The sequence below is a fragment of the Sarcophilus harrisii genome, chromosome 6 (assembly GCF_902635505.1).
Source record: "Sarcophilus harrisii chromosome 6, mSarHar1.11, whole genome shotgun sequence".
Classification (NCBI taxonomy): Eukaryota; Metazoa; Chordata; class Mammalia; order Dasyuromorphia; family Dasyuridae; genus Sarcophilus; species Sarcophilus harrisii.
The window spans coordinates 237,793,667-237,817,386 of record NC_045431.1 but is presented as its reverse complement, the minus strand read 5'-3'; the positions used below and the strand labels follow the sequence as shown (position 1 = coordinate 237,817,386).

General features: G+C 51.3%; 1 protein-coding gene across 1 annotated transcript in view; it reads right to left on the bottom strand.

The window, feature by feature from the left end:
- The window catches only part of SHANK2 (SH3 and multiple ankyrin repeat domains 2), a 539,915-nt gene that overhangs the window by 21,017 nt on the left and 495,178 nt on the right, over nucleotides 1-23,720 (bottom strand). The window contains exons 18-22 of the mRNA XM_031943606.1: nucleotides 21,990-22,070; nucleotides 21,637-21,645; nucleotides 16,387-16,407; nucleotides 6,009-6,054; nucleotides 71-405 (exon numbers count right to left, since the gene is read on the bottom strand). Of these exons, the coding sequence (XP_031799466.1) occupies nucleotides 71-405; nucleotides 6,009-6,054; nucleotides 16,387-16,407; nucleotides 21,637-21,645; nucleotides 21,990-22,070 (492 nt within the window). The remainder of the gene's footprint in view (nucleotides 1-70; nucleotides 406-6,008; nucleotides 6,055-16,386; nucleotides 16,408-21,636; nucleotides 21,646-21,989; nucleotides 22,071-23,720) is intronic.

Here is a 23,720-nt window from a genome sequence, read left to right as displayed (position 1 = left end):
TTCTCCCACCTGGGCGCTCCCCCTGGGGCAGGGATGGGGCTGCTTTTCAAGGGTTTGACCACAGTCTTACCTATTGATTTCTGCCTTCTCATCGTACCTCGAGGGATGCCCAGGAACGGGGCCTTTGGACTTCCGGGGACCGTGGGGGTCATCACAGCGATTCCCTGCCGCTCGTAAATGGACTGTAAAGCAAAGAGCACATGGGTTAGGTTCCAGGGGCCCTTAGACTGGGCAGGAGAAAGAAGAGCGTGGTCCAGGGCTGGTCGGCCCGGGTCTGTGTTCTGAGGGGCCCCCGTGGGCTCGGAGCTTAGGCATGGGACCCCAGCCTCTCTGAGCTGGAAGGCGAGATTTCTCCTCTTCAAACAAGGACGGGGAATCCCAGTGGTAGAGTGGGGGGGGCTTCTCCTTCACCTCAAGGGCTTAACCCCTCCTTATCCATCCATTCTAGACATTCCCTGAGCACCATCTGGGGTTAGGAGCCTGGGCCAGGAACCTGAGCTTCCCCTTTGGACAAAGTGTTTCTGAAGGTGCCAGAGGGGAGGAGACCCTGGTGAGACTCTGGTCTTATCTGGAGGCAAAAACAGTGACCCAGACAGGACGATCCTTCTCGTGTTATCCCCTGCCATCAGGGACATCCTCGAGCTCTACGGAAAATGTTCTGCTCTTGGTTTTGGTACAAGTGACTGGGGCAGCTGCCAGCCTCTGGGCCCGCTGGCAGCTGTCCTTCCTTCTCATTCACCTCGGCACAGAAGGAACACGGTGCCCATATTCAAATTTATTGGTCATTTCCCTCCTAATAACACTCCAAAGCAAGAAAGGCAGTAAAAATCAGAGCCAATAAATCTGGGCCCTGGGGTGGATGGAATGAATTATGCCCTTATCTTATCTGATGGGAAGAGGAGGGAAAGGAGGGGAATATGGCATCTGGCAGCATCCCATTGTAACTCATTCTGGATAGGGAGGGGCTGAGCTCAAGTGCTTCTGTGCTACTGAGAGACAGATGAATGCCACCAGTGGCTTGTAAATTCTGCAGTTGGGAGCGTATCCCTGACTGCCCTGCCCTAGTTACAGCTCTGATGCCAGGTGTTTCCTATGCTCTTTTTTTCATATAAAAAAAACCTCTGAGGAGCCATCAGGGGATGAAGCTCTAGGTTTTGAGATGGGATTTGAACTTAGGCTTCTTGCTTTCCCATCTGGCCCTCTTTCTTTCTTTCTTTCTTTCTTTCTTTCTTTCTTTCTTTCTTTCTTTCTTTCTTTCTTTCTTTTTTTTTTTTAATAGCTTTTTATTTAAAGATATCTGCATGGGTAATTTTTCAGCACTGACAATTGCCAAACCTTTTGTTCCAATTTTTCTCCTCTTTCCCCCCATCCCCTCTCCCACATGGCAGGTTGACCAATACATGTTAAATATATTAAAGTATAAAATACAATATATGTACACATGTCCATAGTTATTTTACTGTACAAAAAGAATCCGACTCTGAAATAGTGTACAATTAGCCTGTGAAGGAAATCAGAAATGCAGGAGGACAAAAATAGAGGGATTGAGAATTCTATGTAGTGGTTCATAGTCATTTCCCAGAGTTCTTTCGCTGGGTGTTGCTGGTTCTATTCATTCCTGAACAAATGGAACTTATTGGGTTCATCTCATTGCTGAAGAGGGCCACGTCCATCAGAATTGATCCTTATATAGTATTGTTGTTGAGGTATATAATGACCTCCTGGTCCTGCTCATTTCACTCAGCATCAGTTCATGTCAGTCTCTCCAGGCCTTTCTGAAATCATCCTGTTGGTCATTTCTTACAGAACAGTAATATTCCTTAATATTCATATACCACAATTTACCCAACCATTCTCCAAATGATGGGCATCCATTCATTTTCCAGCTTCTAGCCACTACAAAGAGGGCTGCCACAAACATTCTTGCACATACAGGTCCCTTTCCCTTCTTTAGTATCTCTTTGGGGTATAAGCCCAGTAGAGACACTGCTGGATCAAAGGGGATGCACAGTTTGATAGCTTTTTGGGCATAGTTCCAAATCACTTTCCAGAATGGCTGGATATATTCAGAATTCCACCAACAAGGCATCAGTGTCCCAGTTTTCCCACATCCCTTCCAACATTCATCATTATTTTTCCCTGTCATTCTAGCCAGTCTGACAGATGTGTAGTGATATCTCAGAGTTGTCTTAATTTGCATTTCTCTGATTAATAATGACTCGGAGCATATTTTCATATGGCTAGAAATAGTTTCAATTTCTTCGTCTGAGAATTGTCTGTTCATATCCTTTGACCATTTATCAATTCGTCCGGCCCTCTTCCTACATTGCCACATTAGTTCTCAAAAAGAGTCGATCTCTTTCTGCTGAGGAAACCAGGTTTAAATGACTCGTTTTTTTGGAAGTCGGCTTTGGCTCCACTTTGAGGTGGTTTCATGAATGAACAAATATAAAATAAAACAGAAAACAGAAGAGAAGAAAGCATATAGAATATAGGCTCCAGCCAGTCACACTTGGGAAGGACTCTCGAGCGTGTTCTCCTGGGTCACTGTTGTACTTATGGTGACAAGAGCCTGGTTCTGAGCCTTCCAAGACTTGAGTTCTAATCCAGACTTTCTCACTGGTAAGGTGTGTGAGCACAGATAAGTCAATGCAGCTCTCTGTGCCTTATTTATTAGTTTGCAAAGTGTGGGGTTGTGGGCCCTAAGACTCAATACCAGTAGAGATTTCAGAGCTCCCTGAGCCCCCTTATTTTGTACGTGAGAAAGCCAAAAACCAGAGAAGGGAACTCCTTGAAGGTTACACGGCCAGAAATTCCATATTCGAATTCCAATATGGCGACACCGATTTTGAGCTTTACAATTTGTGGAGCTTAGTCTGGCCCCTGAATTTGGTTGTTTCAGTCCTGCAGCACCCACCACCCTAACTCCTTTTCCCCCATCACCTCCCTGCTCATGAACCCCGAAGCAACTCCACCATATGTATCCTCTGCTCCCCCTATGCTGCAGTTCAATGCCCCTGGAGGAAGTCAGACCCACCAGAGTGAATGGGTCCACTACACATTTATCCTAGCTGGGTCTTCCTGACACCTGGCCCTGGCAAGCCTTTCCTTCCCTTCTTGTCTCTCTCCCACTCCCCTCAGCAACTGTGTCCAACCATCTCCTCAAAAGTCTCCTAACACCTTCCCTGTTACTTTGCCTTTGTCTTCTGTGGTGCTGAGGAAACTGAGGCCTTCTGCTATGACCTCTCCTCCTCCCTTATTTTATACTCCTTTCCATAAAGAAATCAGGGATCCCCGGACTTGTATTTTTTTTTTAATTTCACAATTGCATTTCAATATAATAATAATAATTATTTTTTAATCCCGTATATCCGTGACTCTGAGCAGGGGCCCTATTACTTTACATTGGATTTTCCTGGCACAAAGCCCTGAAGTCAGGATTTCCTCAACTATAAAATGAGACTGTTGCACTGGAGCACTTCCTCCAGTTCTAAGTCTGCAATCTCTCCTTACCTGGGGTTTCCCTCTCCCCCTCCCTGGGAAAAGTGATCCTACCATCCCCTCAAGCTGCTGGCCTTTAGCTCTTTTTCCTTTGACCCTCCAGATCACAGAAGGAATCATCCACACCAGGTCTCCTCCGTTTCCTCCTATTCATTTTTCAGTCCCCTGGAGTCTGGATTTTAGTCTTATCACTCAGATGAAGAGTTACCAGCGGGCTCTGGAGGCTAAACCCAGTGGTGATTCCTTAGTTCTCTCCCTCCTTAATCTCTCCGTAGCCACAGACACCGTGCCCCATCCTCTCTTGGACACTTTTTGCAATCGATCCATGAACACCAGGGAAGGGACAACTGGCTTCTCTTCTCATTCTTTTGGATTTCTCCTCAGTCTTCTTAGTTGGGTCTTCATCCAGGCCCCACCTGAGACTTTCTTCTGGTTTTGTCCTCCCCTGGACACCCTCTCGGTAAGAGATCTCCTTAGCTCCCATGGGGCAAGATTACTAATATGCAGACGACTCCCAACTCTGCCTTGCTAACTTGCTTCTTCCTCCTGAATGCTGCAGTGGAATCATTAGTTGCCTGTTGGGCTACATTCCCATGGGTGTCCCAGCCAATCGCAAAGGCAGAACTCATTATCTTTCTTGGCAAAACTACTGTTTCTCCAGACTCGCCTGTTTCTGCTGAGGCCCCTTCTTCCCAGCCCCCCGATTTCTGACTTCAGCTCTCCTTGACCCCAAATCTAAAATCACTTGTTAGGTTTCTGCCGTTTCTACCTTCTCAAGGTGTGTCCGGGCCCTTCTTTCACTTAACTCATCACCCCTCCTGGGGACTCCTCGAATAACTTCCTGTTGTTTCATCTCCCCCTTCTTTCATTCATCCTCACTTCATACAGCTGCAAAAAATGTTCCCAAGACAGAGGTCCCTCCCCAGTCAAGAACCATCACTGGATCCCTATTATTTTCAGAATAGGTCTGGGAAAATCTACATTTATAGACTCATTTCTTAGGGTTCCTCCAGACAAACTGCTTTCCAGTCAAGTTGGATGTCTGGTTCTCTCTCCAGACGCTTTTCTCCCGGGCTCTAGGTGTGGGAACAAGCCATTCCCTATTCCCCCAAGTCTCGCCTCTCCTTCTCAGAGACTCTCCCTTTGTCCAGACGCCTTCCCAGACATGTCCCGGCATCTGTGTGATCGTCCTCCACACCTGTGGTGATTATCTGGGGGCGCTGTCAGCCTCTTGAGGGGATGAGAAGTGGGTTCATTTTTCAGCACCTAGGACGGCGCCCGGCAAGCCCCCTCCTGGGTGACTTGTTACCTCCTTGGATGGCCCAGCCGGCTTTCTCTTTAAATGGCGTTGTCTCAGAGTCCCTCGGAAAGCCCGGCTTCTGATCCCAGCAGGTTTCCCTCTGACCCCTTTGGGACTTCTTCAGCGTTGACAGCTTTGCTTTGACGAGTGCAGAGCTCATTGGCTTTGCAGCTGAGAGTCGCTGCTCTGGCCTGATTTTCCTCAGGCCGAGGGAGCTGAGGTTCAGAGGCCCAAAGTCAACCTGCTAATGAGCGGCCGGTCTGACCTTTGAACCCAGTTCTGACTCACCAGGTCTGCTGGCTTCCTTTCTGGAGGATAGAGGGGGGTAAGAACCCCAAATCCCAACACAAACAACACACACACACATACACTCACACTCACACACATACACTCTCTCAAACACACACTCACACTCACATACACACACACACACTCACATACTCAAATATACACACACACTTACACCACTCACACTCTCTCAAACACACACACATTCACACACACTCACTCACAAACACACACACTCACACACACACACTCACATACACACACACACACACACACTCATATATACACACACACACTTACACCACTCACACTCTCTCAAACACACACACACACTCACATACACACACTCACACACACACTCATATATACACACACACACTTACACCACTCACACTCTCTCAAACACACACACACCTCACTACACACACTCCACACATCATCTCAATATACACAATACCTTACACCACTCATACTCTCTCACACACACACATACACTCACACTCACACACATACACTCTCTCAAACACACACTCACACTCACATACACACTCCCACATCTCAAATATCACACACACTCACACTCACACTCTCTCAAACACACACACATTCACACACACTCACTCACAAACACACACACTCACACACACACCCTACTACGCACACACAAGCATCTCAATAACCACACACCACTTCACCACTCCATCTCTCACAACACACACACATTCAGCAACGACAACTTCACCAAAAACACACACACAGCACCACTCACACTCTCCACATGGGCACTACACTCCACTCCACACATGCAGCCTCAGGGACCTTCCCCAGCTCCAAGTCTGCATTCCGCATCCAGGCCGAGGAGCCCTGCTGGTGGCGCTGCTTGATGCGTCGCCCTCTCGACTCCAGGTCGGGCGTTTACCTGCGTCCTCGATGAAGCGCAGCTGGAACGACCTCGTCGACTTTATCTGCAACAGAGCAAACGTTGCTCTCAATGAAGAAAAGTGGTGCGGTCCCAGCCCGCCCCCCCAGTGGGACGTCGGGTCTCCCGAGGCCGAGGGAGAGACCGCGTCCTCCAAGGCCAAAAGTCGCCTTTCGCATTTTCACAATGGGCAGAGTCAGCCCAGGGAGGGTGCAAGGACAAGGAGTCGCGCCAGAGACTGGCCGCATCATCTGGTAGCCTAAGCTCATCAGCCAAGGTTGCCAGGGTCCTCGAACCAGGTCCTCTTCTTCAAACCTTCAAAATGTGAAGGGTCTCAGAAATGGAAGAACCTTTGGGCTGGGGCCATCCCGAGGAGCCAGGGTAGACAGCTCGAGTTGCTTCAGCTGCTTTACCAGGGGATGAGTTATGGCATCGGTAAAACAGTGACACATAAGGCCAGTGCATGCTACAAGTCAGGTCTCCCCAAATGGGCTGAACTCGGGCAGGGCAGGCCAAGAGGCGGGCTCTCCAGCCCCTTTAGAAGAAACTAGGCCAGGAACTTCTCTGATTCCCAGCTTACAGTCCCAGAGAGCTGCCTGGCCCCTTGCCAGGGGTCCCACGGCCCTTAGGGGCCAGAGGCAGAATTTGAACTCGTGTCTTTTGGGCTTGGAGCTCTCTCTCCATTCCCAGGATCCCAAAGGTGTTAGATCCGACTTCAGTTTGTTTTCATTCTTGTTTTTAAATTCGGGGATGATGCTTGATTGAGCATCTGGTAAAAGAGCAGTGAAATAAGGCACACAGTGAATGGGAACAGTTCTAGGTCTCTGAAATAAGTCAGAAAGTCACAGGGTTCTAGAAGGGCTCTGGGAGTCATCTTGCCCAACCTCCTTTTTAGTAAGAAACTGAGGCTCAGTGAAGCTTCAGTGACTTGTGCAGTCATACCCAGGACATAGGGAACAGTCAGATTCCAACCCAGGCCCCCAGTTCCACATCCAGCGGGTGCCCTGGCACATCAGGGTGGCTCCACCACAGCCACCTCTGCCCCAGCCCGGCCAGCAAGGCTCCAGCCCCTTGGCCCTCCCAGGGAACTTTTTGACCTGTCTTGGTCCGGTGTGTAAGAGAGTGTGAATTGTGATTGTGTAAGTTCGGAGGCTTGATGAGAATGGAAAGTCAGTGAATGAAGTGATGTGAAGTATAAGTGTAAAAGAGTAGAGTACGAAAGTTAAGTAGGGTGATGTGAATGTTGAGAAGAATGAGTGGTGAAGCTTGTCTGAGAGTATACGTGGCAAGGAACAGTGTTCAAGTGAGTTGGATAAGTGTGGTGATGAGTGGTATAAGTAGAGGTGTGCAGGTGAGAGGAATGTGCGTATGTGATGGTGTGAAATGTTGAGTGGTGTTATGGCAATGTGTGATGTGGATGGAAGTATAAGGTGGCGTAGTGGAGGTGTGACTGTGTATGAGTATGTTAAGTGTGAGAGTGTGAGTGTGTATGAGTATGTGTAAGTGTGAGTGTGTGAGAGAATGTGTGAGTGTGTGTAAGTGTGAGTGTGAGAGTATGTGTAAGTGTGAGAGTGTGTGTGTGAGAGAGTGTGTGAATGTGTGTGAGAAGTGTGCATGGAAATGAGTAAGTAATCCATTGGTTAGTGATTAAGCATTTGATTCTTTGATTAAAGAAGGATGATCCACATTTCTTTCAGCCAAGCATGCACGCGCGCGCATGCACACACACACACACTCACACACACGACCCCAAGACAGGCCATCAAACCTGCTGTAGAGAAGTGGGAGGGCCTGAAGGCTGCCTTCTGCCCGCCTCCCCACCCCGGGAGCCAGAGGCTTCATGGCGTTGGGCTGGTGCCGAGAGCCAACCAGCACTTATTCTCACCGAAGGCACAGCCGGACTAGCTGCCTTCTCATTTTCCTAAGGATGTCACGGTCAGGAATTGGGGCTGTCCGTCTGGGGGCTGATGGACCAGAATTGGGGGAGACTCCTACAAGTGTTTCTGCCTCTGGATCCGAGACCCCCGGAGACTGGCTTTGTTGGGGGGCCCGGCCGCCACAGGACCCTGTTATGCCCTGGGTGGACCTCAGTGCTGGGGGGCTGGGCCATGAGAGGTTGGCCCCTGCCTCTGAGCGGCTTCTGGTCACCCCTGCCCCAAGACTGGGCCAAGGTTCTGGGTTTGCTCCGGGCTCTAGGTGGCCCATCCAAGCAATAACAGCTTATCGTGTGGGACCTTGGCTGGCCAGGGAGCCAGACTGATGGCGAGAATGTGCTGGTGGGAAAAACCCACAAAAGATGGGGAGCAAGAAAGAAACCCCTGGTGACCCTAGAAGAGGAAGCTGAGTCACGGGGAACGACCATTTGATGGACACACACACACAGAGCACGTCCCCTGGCACAGAGACACACACTGAGACACGGGGACAGAAGAAACGCCCCTTGCAGACATCCAGAAGGCACCAAAGCAACACCAGAGACTTCCCAGACCCACCCTGGGGAGCTGCTGGGAAAGCCTGAAGACCCCGACATAATTGTGGGCTCGGAGGGGGCGAGGGGCTGGCTGCTGGTGCGCTCTCCGGACACAATGAAGGGGGAAGCAACAACAACAATGATAAAAGCTGGGCTCGGCGCACTCCCTGTAAGGTTTACAAAGCGCTGTTTGGGTTTGAGCCATTTTGAGCTTCGTGGCGACGGTGGGAGGTGGATGCTGTTTCCCCCATTTCAGAGATGAGGAAACTGGCCCAAGGATGGCCATGGAGGCGGGGGAGGCCTGAGCTGGAACTCGGGACTCCTGATCCCCAGACCCCCCCCCCTCCCCATCTCCTGCCAGACTCTGCTTGATTTGGAGTCCCAGAATTACAAGCGGAAGCCATTGAGAGTCCAACCCTCCCGTTTTGCAGAGAAGGAAATGGAGGAAGAGAGAGGAAAGGGACTCACTCAGCACGTTACTGACAGAGCTCTGATTAGACACCGGATCTCCTGATCCCAAGGCCAGAGCTTCTCAAGCCAACAAGCATTCATTAGACACCAGCTGTATGCAAGACACTGGGCGAGGTGTTGGGCCCTGCCCCCAAGAAGCTTACATCCCACTGAAGGGAAATGGGTCCACAACAGATAAGTATACCACAGACTGGAGGGGGAGGAGGAGGGCTGGGGAAACCTGAAAAGAGTCCATGGAGGCAGCGGCTCCGAGGTCAGAGAAGGAGGGATTCGAGGAGGCGGGAGAGGAGGGGGGGACGGCTTTGAAAAGCATCGAGGCTGCAGACGAATGCTGCGCTTGGAGAAGAGCTGGCTCGGGCAGGAACGCCGAGTTTGTGGGGGAGACAAAAATGAAATATTGGCAAGGTGAGTGGGAGCCGGATCGTGGGGGCTTCAAACACCAGGCCCAAGAGTGTTCACTTCTTCCTGAGGCATCAAGAGGCGGTGAGGGCTCCGGAGCCACAGGGAACGCTGGAGTGCAGAGAGACTAAAACATGGAGACCAGTGAGAAAGATGGCAACCGGAGAATGGAGCGGGGGAGGAGAGGGGAGGGACAGGGCTGGCCAGAAGGAGGTGCAGCTGCCGCCCGGCTCTTCCTCCAGCTAGTTCAGAAGCCCATCCTGGGGCTCCAGCCGGTGACCCCCAGGCCAGCACTTGGGGCCGTGTCTGGGGAAGCCCCTTGCCAGGCTCTCCAGGGAACGGCCGCCTGGATGGTGGGGACAGATCAGCCACTGTCAGCGCCTCAGCCGGCTGCCAACATGTGCTGCGGTGAGAGCAGCCCTTGCGGAGTCCATGGGCCGGGGCCGAGGCAGGGCCAGGACTTTGCTCTGATCCCACGGAGGCGGGACTTGGTGGAGAAGGCTGTGGGGGACTTCGCTGGGCTCGAGCTCCTGGGAAAGGAGGAGCCCCTGGTGCATGAGCTGTCCCCAGAGGCCTTCATTAACCAGACTGCATGATCTCTATTGGTTCCGGATAAGGAGAACCTATGACTGCAGGGACCATCCCATGCTACGGTGGGCTGGGGACTTGGGTAGGGCTGAGAGGGAACCTTGGGCATGGAGCACGAAAGCAAGAGTGGAAGCTCCTGGTCACAGATTATCTTGTGGACTAAACTCCTGAGAACAAAGACTTGAGATTCCGTATCCTTAGTGCCCAACACTGGCATATGGCAGATCCCTAATTCTAACGACTGCTTCTCGAAGAGAAATCGCAGCACATCGGAGCTAGAAGGGAGCCGGGGGCTTTAAAGCCCGAATGCGCTCCGGCCGCCTTCTCCACTGCCACGTCCACATCTGGCTCAGAGAGAGCAAGGAGCCCGTTGCTACCCGAGCCAGCCCAGGTCATCCCTGGACACCTTTCACCACTTGGAGCTTTTCCCAACATTCTCCTTGCTCCTGGTTCTGTCCTCTGGTACTAACCAGAGGAAGCCGTGAAAGCTCTTCAAGGATACAAGGATCGATTCTGAGGGACGTGACTCTTTCCAACAATGAGATGACTCCAATGATCTCGTGAGGAAGGGAGCCACCGGCGCCCAGAGGCAGGACTGTGGGGGCCGAGCGTGGACCATAACGTGGCATTTTCACTCTTTGTGTTGTCGTTTGTTTGCTTTTTGTTTCTCATTTTTTCCTTTTTAACTGATTTTTCTTGTGCAGCAAGATTATTGTATAAATCTGCATACCTATATCGGATTTTAAAAATAAAGTTCTGTTTCTACTAAAAAAAATCAAGTATATAAGGACATCAATCATTCCCTGCTCCCCTCCACTGGCATTGTACAGATACAGCAACTGAACATTCAGCTGCTCAAACTGCTCCATAACAGGTCTCCTGAAGGACCTTCTGGATTCCAGTCGCCATGATGGAGTAAGAGAAGCCTCCTTCACTGACCCGTGGCCGTTAGCAAGGTTTTGGTTGCAAAAAATAATCCTGAGCAAGAAGGAAAGCAACCTAAGAATGCCCGGATGGAAACCATCTGCAGAACAGTCTTTCATTGGGGACAAATAGCAACTTATGCCGGGGGCCACAGACAACAGGGCCAGGAAGTCAGGCAGCATCTATTAAGCACCTACAGTTTGCCAGGCATTGTGCTAAATGTGCACAAGAAAGACCCAGGGGTCTGAGCCTCCGAACTCGATGGTGGCTACCCTCAGAAAGGCCGTCAGGTGGCTGAGGGCTGCGTTTGCCTCCAGGATGATTTGGGTCAAGATGTAAGTAATGATTCAAACTAACTTGAAATGACAGGGAGAATCAGGATGAACATGGAAATCCTTCCCAGTGAGAAGTAGCCTAAAAAAGCCTGGGCAGCCCAGGAAGGTGAGCCCCCTTCTTTCTCCTGGGACCAAACTCCTTACTCCACAGACCCCATGAGGTCACAGATGGGAAAGACCTTTCAGGCACAACTTGGCTTCCTGTGCGTGTCCATTCTCCCCCTCTGAGGGGGAGGATGGAAGGAGATGGCCAAGCCTGGGCTATAGCTGCCTCAGTGAGGGAAGGGCCACATCTGTGAGTTCGCAGATCTTTCAAGCTGAGCTTCTGAAACAGACCCAAGACCGGACTCTCCCCTCGCCTCTCACTAGGCCGGCGACGAGTCCATCCCGCATTCTCCTTCTCTCACTGAGAATCTTCCATGGCACCTCCACTGCAGGAGGGTCACCTCCAGGCCCTGACTTCCAGACTCTCTGGAAGTTCCTACTCCCCCGAGCGTCATTGAATGTGATGTCTTCCTCTATCAGAACAGAAGCTCCCTGAGGGCAGGGTCCGAATTTCTTTCTGCTTGTATCTGTATTCCCAGGAGCTCCCACTTTTAGAAGGTCGAAGGGCACAGAACAAAAATCCTCTTCACAACATTCTTATTGAAGGAAAAAAAAAGAGAAGCTGCAAGTGCGAACAATTCCGAAGTCAGAAACACGGATGGTAGCTGCTGGCAGCCAGGAGCAATTTGGGCCTTCCGGTAATTGACTTCTTTCCCAAAAACCTTGCAATAATTGACTTCTTTCCTGACCTAAGCAAAGATCATTAGGAAAGAGAAACAACAGTGTCTGCATTATTTTTTTAACTGTTATTTTTGTTCCTTCATTTCAAAATACTTTCTTCCCTTCTAAACTGCCCTGAGAGCAATCCCTAATAGCAAAGAATAAAAGGGAAGAGAGGCCGGGCGGCAGAACTAGCTGACCCTCCGGCTGCATCTGACGGTCTGCATGCTCTTCCGCCACAGCCCACTTTTGTTCAAAGGCTGAGGAGAAGCACGTTTTGCACCGTTTGTGTTTGTTCCTTCCATCCCCATTGCTGGAGTCATCGTAGAAACCATTTTCTTGGCTCTGCTGGTTTCCCTTAGCAGGGGTTCGCAGAAGTCTTCCCTGCTTTTGCGGATCCTTCCTATTGTTTCGTATGGTCCAGTAAGCCTCTATTCCAGCCATGTGCCATGATTGTGCAGCCATCCCCAATCATTAGGAGACTACTTTGTTCCCAGTTTGTTGTGCTACAAAAAGTGTTATGTGTATCCAGTGTGATGTATCCAGACATTTCTGTTTTTTATCCACTTGGGAGCACGTGCCCAGCAGAGGGATCTCGGACCGAGGAGCAGGAACCTTTGGGCCACTTTCTTAAACTCCTCCTCCTACTCCAACTAAGCTGACTTTTGGGATGTGATCCGAGGGCTGAAATGGCAGGAGCCTGACACAGAGAAGCCCCACTGAGGCCACCTTGTCCATTCTCCACTTGCTTCCTCCACTCTGCCCCAGAATCCTCCCCGTGCTTGAAGCACTCCTCCCCATGCGCTGAGGCGTCTTTGGGGAGGGTTAATTAGCCAGGTGGCTGTGACCAGCCTGTGGGAATGTGCCAAAGGCAACAGAGAGGCAGTGGATCGGGTGGCCCCCTCCCGTTCCCTCACAAACACTGCCCTGCATGATGGGGGAGGGGGGGTTGGTGCAGACGGGGACAAAGGCTCGGTGCCAGGTGAGAGCCGAGGGGAGAGCTCAGGTGGTCAGCACTGTGCAGCGGTCCCTGGGGTCTCTGGGACCCAGGTGCCAGCCTAGATTGCTGCCGGCCCTTGAGGGTGCGGGGGCCGGCGAGCAGAATAGGCTTTTGGCAGTTTGGTTATAATGCACCAGTGGCCTTCTTGTAAAAGCTCTTTGCTCGGGGTGACTGGACATGTCTGTAATTTGTAATTAATGCAGGAGGAGGCATTTTCCAATTGTTTTTTGGTGGAAAGAGTATGCTTTTCCATAGCATCAGAAATAATAAATACTCCAGCTCTTCTCTGGAGAAACAAAGCTCACCACTTTGCAGCCTGGGACGATCGAGTGGGCAGCAACCTGACCTCAGGCCCTTGAGCTCTAAGAAAACCTTGCCCAGGTGTGCCCAGGAAGGACCCAGAGGAAGTATTCCAAGAAAAAGGGGGGCAAGCGGCTTCACCAAATGGGAGAGACGCCGGGAAGTCCCAGGAGCCAGGGGGGTTGCAACCAGGTCGGGGCTCCTGTCCACCTTCTGCCCTTTACAACAGGCTAGTTCCGGAAGCTCCTCGAGGGCAGGTGCTGCCCTTTGCTTCTTTTTGTATTGCCAGCACTTAGCACAATGCCTGGCACACAGTAGGTGCATAATAAATGCTCACTGACTGATCTCAAGGCGGGCTACCTGCAGGTAGTTTTAAAGTGGATTGTTGGAAAGGAAATAGAGCTGACACAGCTTGACTGCAACATGATGGAGAACGCTCCTGGTCGGCGGCCAGGTCGCTGGGAGAATGGCCACCAGCCTCAGGCCGCTGCTGCTGACTCCCAGGGGTCCAGTGACGAGCTCTGCATCTGGCTGCTCTCCCATAAGGCCTGCAGCCTGAACCGGCCATCACTGAGGGCAAGCGCAGCTGAGGCCAGGAATGTCCAGGGCCCATCCTGGGCTGGAAGATGCTGGAGGCAAAGGTGTTCTCTGCTGTTCTTTTCCAGATCCTCCCCGAGCAATTGAGCTGGGGGCAGAGACGGCTCTCTTGGACTCGTCTACATGGAAAGGCTTTTTTTCCCCACACATTTTCATTTCAAACATGTATTTTCTTTGTTTCCATATTGAACCTAATGAAAAAGCCCTGGCTTCTTCCCTCCAGGATGCCCGTGTTTTGACATGTGCCTTCTCCCGGCTGCCCAGAACACTATTCACTGACATTTAGAATGACTGATTTTTTTTTTTAAATTAAATTTTTTTAGAGCAGGAACCTAAACAAGAGAGAGATTTCTGCTTGAACAAGCAGTTTATTTGGGATTTCTCCTCAGGAGTTTCCCAGAGAGAGGAAGGATGAGACAAGAAAATATAAATAAATCAATAAAAAGGGCCAGGTGCTTTGCTTGGCGTTGGGGACCCAGAGACAAAAGGAGAAGGCTACTTTTCTATTCCATGGCACCAAGATATCCGAGGATGTACGGGCCGTGCTGCAGCTTGGAGCCTCCTGGTCTTCTCACTGGGCATGCCTAGATCGGGCTCCCCGTCCTCCCACTTGGATGGGCAGCCACAGAGCCAGAGGCTAAGGACGCGGCCCTGCGCTGCAGGGTCCGTCTCTCCCAGCTTGCTCTGCTTCCCCAGCTCCCAGAGCATCATGGCCGAAAGGAGGAGCATCAGGACAACGGCTTACTTCCTGCAGGCCAGATCGGGATGGGGCTTTTTTTTTTCTTTTTCTTTTCTTTTTTTTTTTAAACAGGGGGGTCCTTCCTTTTTAAAACATACACACGGATAATTTTTCAGGGGGTCCTTTCTTGGCTGGTGGTATTAGACTGTGGCCAAGGACTTTCCCTTAATAAGCTCAGGCTGCTGGGAAAGGACTCCGCAATCTGATGAGTGGCCTTTAAGTGAAGGTTACTTTTTGCAGAAATACCCTCCATGCAACTCATTTTTTGGAAGATTGCGATCCGTGTTCCAGATTCCATGAATCACTTTTCCCGATGTACTGCTGTATGGGCACGGGGGTCTGATCTGGGAGCAGCTCAGAAGGTGCAGCCAGCCGCCCCCCAGACTGGTGGCAGGGAGGGGGCCAACAGGAAGGAAGGATCCCCGAGCTCTCCACGCAGGTGCCCTTTGGGGGGAAGTGCTGGCTTGGGGTACTGGCCACCGGCTCTCCTCCTACCTCTCTGGCCATGCCATCTTGGCTAAAAAGGAAAGAAAAATAGAGACCCCAGGAAAAAGGGGCATCATGGGACAGAAGAGAGTCCGGCCCGGGTGTGTGCACTCCTGGGGCTGGGGCTGGCCAGGGAGGCGGATTTGCTTTAGGAACGCCGTCTGACCATCGAGTTCTTCCTCCCAACCCCCAAGAGCAGCAGCCTTGAGCTGTGGCCTTTGGGAACCTATCAGTGATTCTAGTGAGAAGTAAGGGAAGGCGACAAAAGGCAAGTGGGCTTGGGGAGCCTCACGTCGTATTTCCTGGAAAGTGTGTGTGGGGGTGATTCAGGTGCCTGAGTGACCCGCTGACCCCTCCCCAACCCCGTTTCTTTCCCATCCCCCCCCCCCCCCCCCAGATAAGGTCAGAGGTTTTCTTCTATAACATGGGGCTTCCCAGAGACAGAGGCAGGGACTTCTCGGTACCATCAGGTCAGCAGCAGAGCATGCAAAGGAAGAAGGGCCACAGGTTCAGAAATCCTGCTCCTGTTTTTGCATCATGAGGCTGGACACGTGTGGGCTGCCAGGGGCGGGGCTGCCCTCGGTGACATCACGGGTCACTGGCTGGCCCAGAACGGACAATCGCCCGTCTCACTGATTAACAGGTGTGTTTTGTTTGTACATTTGTTCAGGGGAAGGACCCAAGATGTTTCCTATATCATAGGGATTTTCTGTGGCACGTGGAACAAAGGGCAGCCATCCCCAGTACTCATGGGTGCCTCGCAGGAGGGAGACTGAGTCACGGAGGAAGCCAAGGCCTCAGGGCTTGAGGTGAGCCCCGGCTACGGCGTCCCCAGGGCGACATGGGAAAAAGTGGAGGACGGACCGTCCCCCTGTCAGCCCCATGCGATCAGGGGCTGTATTCCTAGCCCCCCACATGCATCCTGGGGAAGCTCCGGACCCTGGGGGGACGGTCTTGAACCTGAAGCAGGAGGCGTTATTGCCATTATTGCACCTGAAAGTTAGGAAAGAATCTGGGGAGGAAAATGAAACACGAGAGAGAGGAGCCACAGACGAGAGAACGGGGAAGGGCGAAGGGACGGGAGGGGGGAAAGGGGCTGGGAGATGGAACCGCTCTCTGGGAGCCATAATCCATCACACGGGCAAGACAAGCTGGAAACAACAACGAGGCTCATGGGACACCGGACGGCCACTGAAGCGGGACCGGACGGCACAGTGACAAGGGGCCACTTTGTGCGACAGGACGATGGCAGACAGCGTCACCAACAGCACAGCCACAACAACACAGCTTGAGCTTCCCCTTACCCTTCTTCTTCCGAACTGAAGCTTGGAAACAGAAAGGGAATGGATGGTAAATCACTCTGGAAGGCAAAGCCCTTTCACAAAAGCTCACCCCAGGACTGCTTTTGGAGAGCAAGCCTTCTCTGCCCACGGTCCTCGGGGAGGGAACATGAAAACTCCATCCTCAAAATGAGACAACGGGCACTGAAGGCTCGGAGGATACAGAGCTCAGAGGGACCTCGGCCATCACCAGGCCCGTTCGTTCACACTTTTGTTTGCTCACGGGTTTCCTTCTTGGGTATGAGCCGACCCCGATGGAGCCCAGATTTGTTTTGGGTCACAGATCCCTACGAGCAAAGGACCGCTGAAAGGCCCTCAGAGAATCCTGCTGCTCCCCAGCTCCTTCCCAAAGAGCAAGTAGTTTGCTAATTCCAAATAGTCGCCTAATACCACCACTGTAAGCATTTAAAACACCCTGGCAACCTTCTATAGGCATTAAATGATAAGATTTAGGTCCCCAGTAGACCTTGAAGTCTCTCAAGCCAACTCCCTCTTTTTACATGGGAGAACAAGAGAGGAAAAAAGAGGAGGAAATGTTGACGCCATTCACCGAGAGGTCTCTCTTCTTCTCTTGGTCTCACTTGTCTTCTGCCACCATGTCCTCCTTCATGAAGAGCGCTCAACTCTTCCACTCCACCCTGGCTTCTCCAGCACGTCCCTCCTCCCATTCTCACTCGTTTCCCACTGCTCTTGTCTGCCGGCTGCCTCTATCCTGCCTACAAACACGTCTCTACATCCTCACTTGGCCATTTGTCCCCTCTCTCATCCCTCTGTGAATGAGCCTCTCGCGAAGGCTGTGTCTACGACCGAGGCCTTCACTTTCTTTCTATCCTCGCACTATCTTACTTCCTGCAGTCTGACTTTTGACTTCACTGTTCAACTGATGTTGCTCTCTCCAAAATTGCCAATATTCTTTTACATATAATTCTCTCTCTTTTCCCAAGGTAATTTTCTCAGTTCTCATCTTTTTGGACTTTTGTCCTGCTCTTTGTTGGGCCTTCCACCTGTCTGACTGCTCTTTAGTTTTCTTTGCGGGATATTACTCTAGGTCATGTGCACTTGCTCTGGGTGACCAAGAGTCAGCAAACAACAGCTTCAGGGTCAGTTCCAACCTCCAGCCAGCTTTTTTAGGGACCATGAGCAAAGAATGGTTTTTGTATTATAAAAGGGGAAAATAATCCATTCTTAGCTCATCAATGATAAAAAGTCAGGTACAACCCGAATGGCTCTAGAACTTTGGTTTCCTGCTCTATCCGCTTCTCCTTCTTGGACTATTTAGTTTGTTGACTGCATCCCTTAGATTCAATGGCCAAAGACCATCTGTAGATGATTCTCAAATCTACATATCCAGCCCTTACCGCTTTCCTAACCTCCAGCCTTGTATGATCAATTACCTATTGGAAATCTCAGACTGGATGATCCAGACATTTTAAACAACAGATCAACAGATCTAAAATTGAACTCATCTTTCTTTCCAAACTCTTTTGTCTATCTGGCTTCTCTGCTACTACTATGGGTGTCACTACTCAGGATCAAAGTCATCCTTGATCCCTTACCCTCTCTCATTCTCCCTCCCTCCCTCCTCCTGCTGCCCACGTCCAATCTATTGCCCAGACCTATCGATTCGACCTTCCTAACACAACTCATAGATTCCTTTCCCCAACTCTCTTAACACTGATCCTTTCCCTAGTCTAAGCTTAGCTTTAATGGGTCTTGTTTGGACATCACTGTCTCCAGATTGTCTCCTCCATTAGACCAGAAACAGAATACCTGGCACACAGTAGGGGCTTAATCAACACCTTTTAATTTGACTTGCCTTGGGCTAGATCACATGGGCAAAACATACTAACAGAAACAGGTTCCTATTCCCTAAAGACAGGATTGCTGCTACCAGAAAGAATTCAGCTGATAACGTCCTAAGCAAAAACCAGATGCCCTCAGGGTGCTCGTGATGTTTCTATCACAACTGTCATGGAAAGTAAGGGATTCGAAGAAGAAAGGCAGATCCAGAAAGATCCCAGCTGACTGAGCAGGATTCAGAAGGTGGGATCTGAGATTTCTGGACCTTAGTTTAAAACATAAGAATGCTGGGCTTTTTGCTCTGGGACCAGGGATGGAATACATCTCACAAGAGCCAATGATAAACGTGTGTGTGTGTGTGTATGTGTGTATATTATATATATCCTTAATCGCCTAAAACTGCACTAAGACTTTTGGGATATGCTGCACATGTATGTATATACATAAACACATGCATGTCTCATTGTGTGTGTGTGTGTGTGTGTGTGTATACATATCCTTGGAGTTCTATGACTGATCAAGAAAGCTTGAAAAGGGAGAGAAAGAAAAAGCTCTCCATACAGATCCCAAAGCCTGGGCTCCAGAGAACGCCAGTTATGGCGTAGGATGAAGGTCAACAGAAAAGAGAACCAGCAATTCATGGGAGACGGTATCCAAGAAGATAATCAGCAAGAAAATGTCCATCTTTGTCACTCACGTCGATTCGATCTCATAGCTATTATGGAGATTTGGCCCGAGACCCAACAGAATAGATGGCTGATGTAGCAGAATGGTACATGTGGGGAAATGGGGGAACCTGGAGAGGAAACATGGCCCAAAAGCTACTTCCCCATGGTGGAGAGATACAACAGCCCTCCGGGACCCACAGGGAATCCAATGGGGCATTCAGGAAATAGGTCCCAAAGGGCACGGGATGGTGCGGTGATGGGCCAGGGCAGACCTCAGCTGTTGTTGCATTCTGCTATCATTTTCTCTCTGGACCAAAGATAAGGGAGGTGATCAATTTATAACTTGCCTCAAGGATCATTTTGCCCCTCCAAAGATAGAGAAATTAGTGGAGGAAATTTCTGCGCTGGTCCTGATGCTGGCCAATGAGAAGCTACGTCTGTAACTCCTCTGTACGTATCATTTGTTGGTTTGTATCCTCAGTGGACTGCAAGCGCCTACTTGTGCTACTGGTTTTTGCCTCCCAGTGCTAGCGTAGGAACAGATAAGTCCTTAAAGAATAAATCCTCATTGATCGACTTAATGACTAAAGAAAAAAAACAATAGGAACGGAGATGGGGGAAAGTGACCCCTCTTCTCCGAGTTCACAGTCATCAGGAGGGGGAGAAAAGCTGAGTAGAGTTACATGTAATCTTTAGATTTGGGGAGAATGGGTACAGGGTTTTCAGAGCATGAGTAGGAAGGGTACAAGGGCTTAATCTTTTTAAATTTTTTTTAAATTTTAATTTATTTAAAAATTTTTAATGGCTTAATCTTTTATAGGGGAAGTTGGGAGAATGAGAAGCCTTTAAGAATAAATATATAAAACAGAAGCAGAAATTATTCCACTGAGAAGCAAAAAAGGTAGGCTGCCAACAGAGACAAATGTGGCTACACAGGGAACTCCTAGACCAGCTGGGGTTTTAAAAAGGCACATACAGGGGGTGGAAACAAGGAAAAAGAGCAGATGAGGAACCCAAAGTCGCAGCACAACGCCGTAAGCAGAGTGCCAAAAATAGGAAGTGAACATGAGCCAAAGCTGGAGATGACGGTTAAGCACATAGAGAGATACAGTGGACAGAGAATCAGGTCTAGAGTCAGGAAGTTCCGAGTTCAAATCCAGCCTCAGTCACTGACTAGTCATGTGACCCTGGGCAAGTCACCTCATTTCTATTTGCCTCAGTTGTCTCTTCTATGAAGTGGGAATAATAATAGCATCTACCTTTCAGGGTAGTTGTGAGGATTCGGTGAGATCATATTTGTAAAGTGCTTAGCCCAGTGAGTAGCACATAGTAGGACAGGATGACAATAAACAAAGGCAAGACAGATGACCCCCTCAGCTTTCATTTTTCTTTTCTTTTCTTGGCCAAGAACTAAACTTGGATGGGAAGGGTGATCATGGTTCCCAAGATGGCTAATATGGCAAGAGAGCATCCAGCTGGTCTTTATATCACACCGGGAAACCCAAGTCTTGGAAGATTTGGTGGATGTGACGGTGAAGGCACTAGGGTGACTGAAAGGTCTCGCTGAAGGGGGCAGGGGCCCCAGATCCGGAGAAGGGCAAACATTGTCCCATTATTAAAAAATCACAGAAGAGAGTAAAGTCTTCACACCTGCCTCTGGGCAAAATTGTAGCACCCGTCACAGTTTGGGGACATGTCGGAATCAGGGAGCACGCTGCATTGATTTCTGGGAAGCATTCACGTGCTGCCCGGTGGGCAAGATGGCGGCGAGCTGACAGCTCAGCTTTGGTGGGCTCAGGGCTTGCTGAGTGGCGAGACCCTTGGTAGCAGCTTTTCAGGTCCCTAGGGGAGGCCCCAGGGGTCTCTGCTTTTATTTTTGCCACCGTTCTGTCCGTGGATGGCAAGATTTCTCTTGTCCGAATGATGCGAGACGAGGAGACGGATCTGACGTATTAGGGACAAAGTCAGGATCCCAAAAGAGCACAAGAAGCTAAAACTAAACTAAGTAAGTTGAGTTAATGGGGATCCATGTAAAGTTTATATTTGGGTTTTAAAAAAAGCAGCTGCTCAGAATCAACTTGCCCCTGAGTTTTATTCTAGGGGCTGCAGGGGCAAGTTGGAGAGGGTCTTACCACCGAGGCCTGTGGACCGTGTGGTAAGCAGAAGGATCCCTGGGGCCCTTGTCGGGGTCTTCTAGGAAACAGAGCTGCTTCCTAAAGTCAAATGGGGAGGGGTTCAGAGGGTGATAAAAATGGCTTCAGTTTAAGGGCAACATTAAGCCACAGAGCTACAGCTGTCATGACAGCCGCCCTCAGCCTCGGGCACAGAGGGATTGCCCTTCCTGCCTCCTCTGAACAAGGGCGTGAACATGCCTTGTGGGGATACAGCCTGCGGGGACACCCACGGGGTCACGAGCCCGCTAGGACATAGCCCGGGGGAACATGTCCTACGGGGACAGCTGTGGCCGCTCCCTCTGCAGCCATTAGCCAGGAACAATTATTTAGGCTCCCAGGGCAAAGTTCCCTCAACTCCATCCCTCAGAAGGACGCAGAGAGTGCTGACCCCAAGGGCAATGCTATTCTCCAAAATGGCTGTTTGTGCCAGAGGAACGGACCTGGGCACCCACGCAGCTCTGTCTGTCTGTCCCTTCACCCACAAGTTTCCACACTGCTGGGCTAAGTGCTCAGCGCTCCCCCAAAAGCCAACCAGAGCAAAGGGACCTTGAAATCTCCCCCCGGACACTTACCTTTGTCCACTAGTGAGAGGCCCAGAAATTCAAAACAAAACAATATTAGATGCACTGAAAGGGCAGGAGGGCAACACTCGCTCTCACATTTCCCTGAGAATGTCACCAAATACACCCCCCCCAACACACAGATGATGTCACTGCAGCCGGGGAGCCGGGAGCCACTTGCACGCCAGCCTCCCACATGGTCATTCGCCAACGGGACGAAAGCGGTTTCTACGAGGGGGCAGCGTCATGCAGGGGGGGCCATGCGCGTCCCGGGCGCCCCAGGCCGCAGCGTTCCGGCCGGGGCTTCTCGAGGGCCGGCCCGTCTCTCCTCCCGCAGCATGCTGGTGAGACCCCGGGGCGCTTACCAAGCTCTTCCAGCTCGGAGGTCATAGATTTAGACCGCAAGGTCAGGGCTGTGGTCGGCGCTCGCTTGGGAGGCGGAGGGGCTTCACGGAAGAGTAAACAAAAGCAGACACAGAGCGTCAGTAGCAGGGCCCGGACCCAGGCCCACGGCTCAGGGCTTCCCGAGCGTGGAAACAGCCCGCCCGTGACCCGGCCCTGGGAGGGGGGGAGCCGGAGGTGAAACGGAGCCTCGGGGCGAGTCACGGGCTGGATAGATCCAGGTTACGGTTATTAGATGACCACGGTGAGCTTGAGAAATTAGTGCGTTTATGATGGAGCGTGATGGGGCCCTCGCCTGCAGGAGAAGCTGCTCTTGCCTGTGCACAGACAGATGGGGAGAAGCCCCCTCCCTCGGCTCCTCGCCTGGGGTCTCTGAGCTCAGAGGCCAGAAGGGAAGGGCCCGGGCTTGGAAGGAGCCATGAGGGTCATCAAAAACGGGTTTTTTAGGTCCCTCCCCTAGGCCCGGCCCCTGCTGAGGGTGGCCAAGGTTGGAGATGAAAAGAAAAATTCAGGGGGTCCTAGTGGCAGCGTCTGGGACTCGGCAGGCCCCCCTTCCTGGGATGCCCCTGGAGTTGGGGGCTCTCCACCCTTCTACGTGTCTGTGCACAGGCAGGGCGGGTCGCAGCCACCTGGTCACCGTGGGCCGGCTGCTGCTCCCTGGCGGGGCCAAGTTAGGCGCTTGGGGAGATGGAGGTTAGTGCGTGAGCCCCAGCAATGGCCACACGCGGAGACTGTGCCCACGGCGAAGCCTCTGCTGGGGGCTCCTCTGCCCAAGGGACCTTAGTGTAGTGCTTCCTCTGGCAACGAGGCTTCGGGGCCTAAGGCTACAGCTGGGGAGCACTCCCCAGGCACCCTTTCCAATTTGCTCATTCTACAGATGAGGAAACTGAGGCTCTCCAGTTTTAATTCCCTGTCCAATAAATGAGGGACCCTGGAAAGACTGTTCCATTATCCAAGCCTCTGTATTATGAGGCTCTCCAGGCCTAATTCTCCAACTAAAGAGCCGGAGGGACCCCTGAAAGACTGTTCCAGGTTCCAAGCCCCTGTTTTATGAGGTTCTCCAGTTCTAATTCCCCACCTAAAGAGCTGGAGGGAGCCCTGAAAGGCTGCTCCATCTTCCCAGCCCCTTGTTTTTATGATGCCCAATTCATGACTCTTCCCCTTCCTCTCCATGGCCTTGAAGGTCAGCAGATTCCAGGAGAGAACCAGGAGGCCTCCAGAGCCTCTGACGGACATGGCACCCCCTCCTCCCCACCAGCTGGAAGCAGCCACTCGGACCAAATCCCCGTGCTGTGGCCAGGCCGGCCGCCAGGACGACTCTGGTCCCCGTTACACGTCTCTGTGCCCCAGAGGGACGGGCCTGGACGGGAGATCCCAGCCCTGGCCACGGTCTCTTGGCTTTGTCCAGAACCCAAGGACAGCGGGCTGCTTTCCTTCCTACTTCTCAACTTGGAACCAAGACAAGGGGGAAGGGCGACAAGAGTTTTCTTATCAGGGAAGGAGAAGCAGCCTCTCCTACGCTCTTTTCATAAATGTCTCAATCCAGTGGGCGCGGATGCTTCAGTTACAAAAGCGGTTCCTAAAGATGGGGGGTGGTTTTCAGATGGAGTCATGAGCATGAATGGGACCCTCTTGCCTCCCGCCCCCTCCCTGCCCGGGCCAGTCCCGTCAGGCTTGGCCAGTCCAGGGTGTGG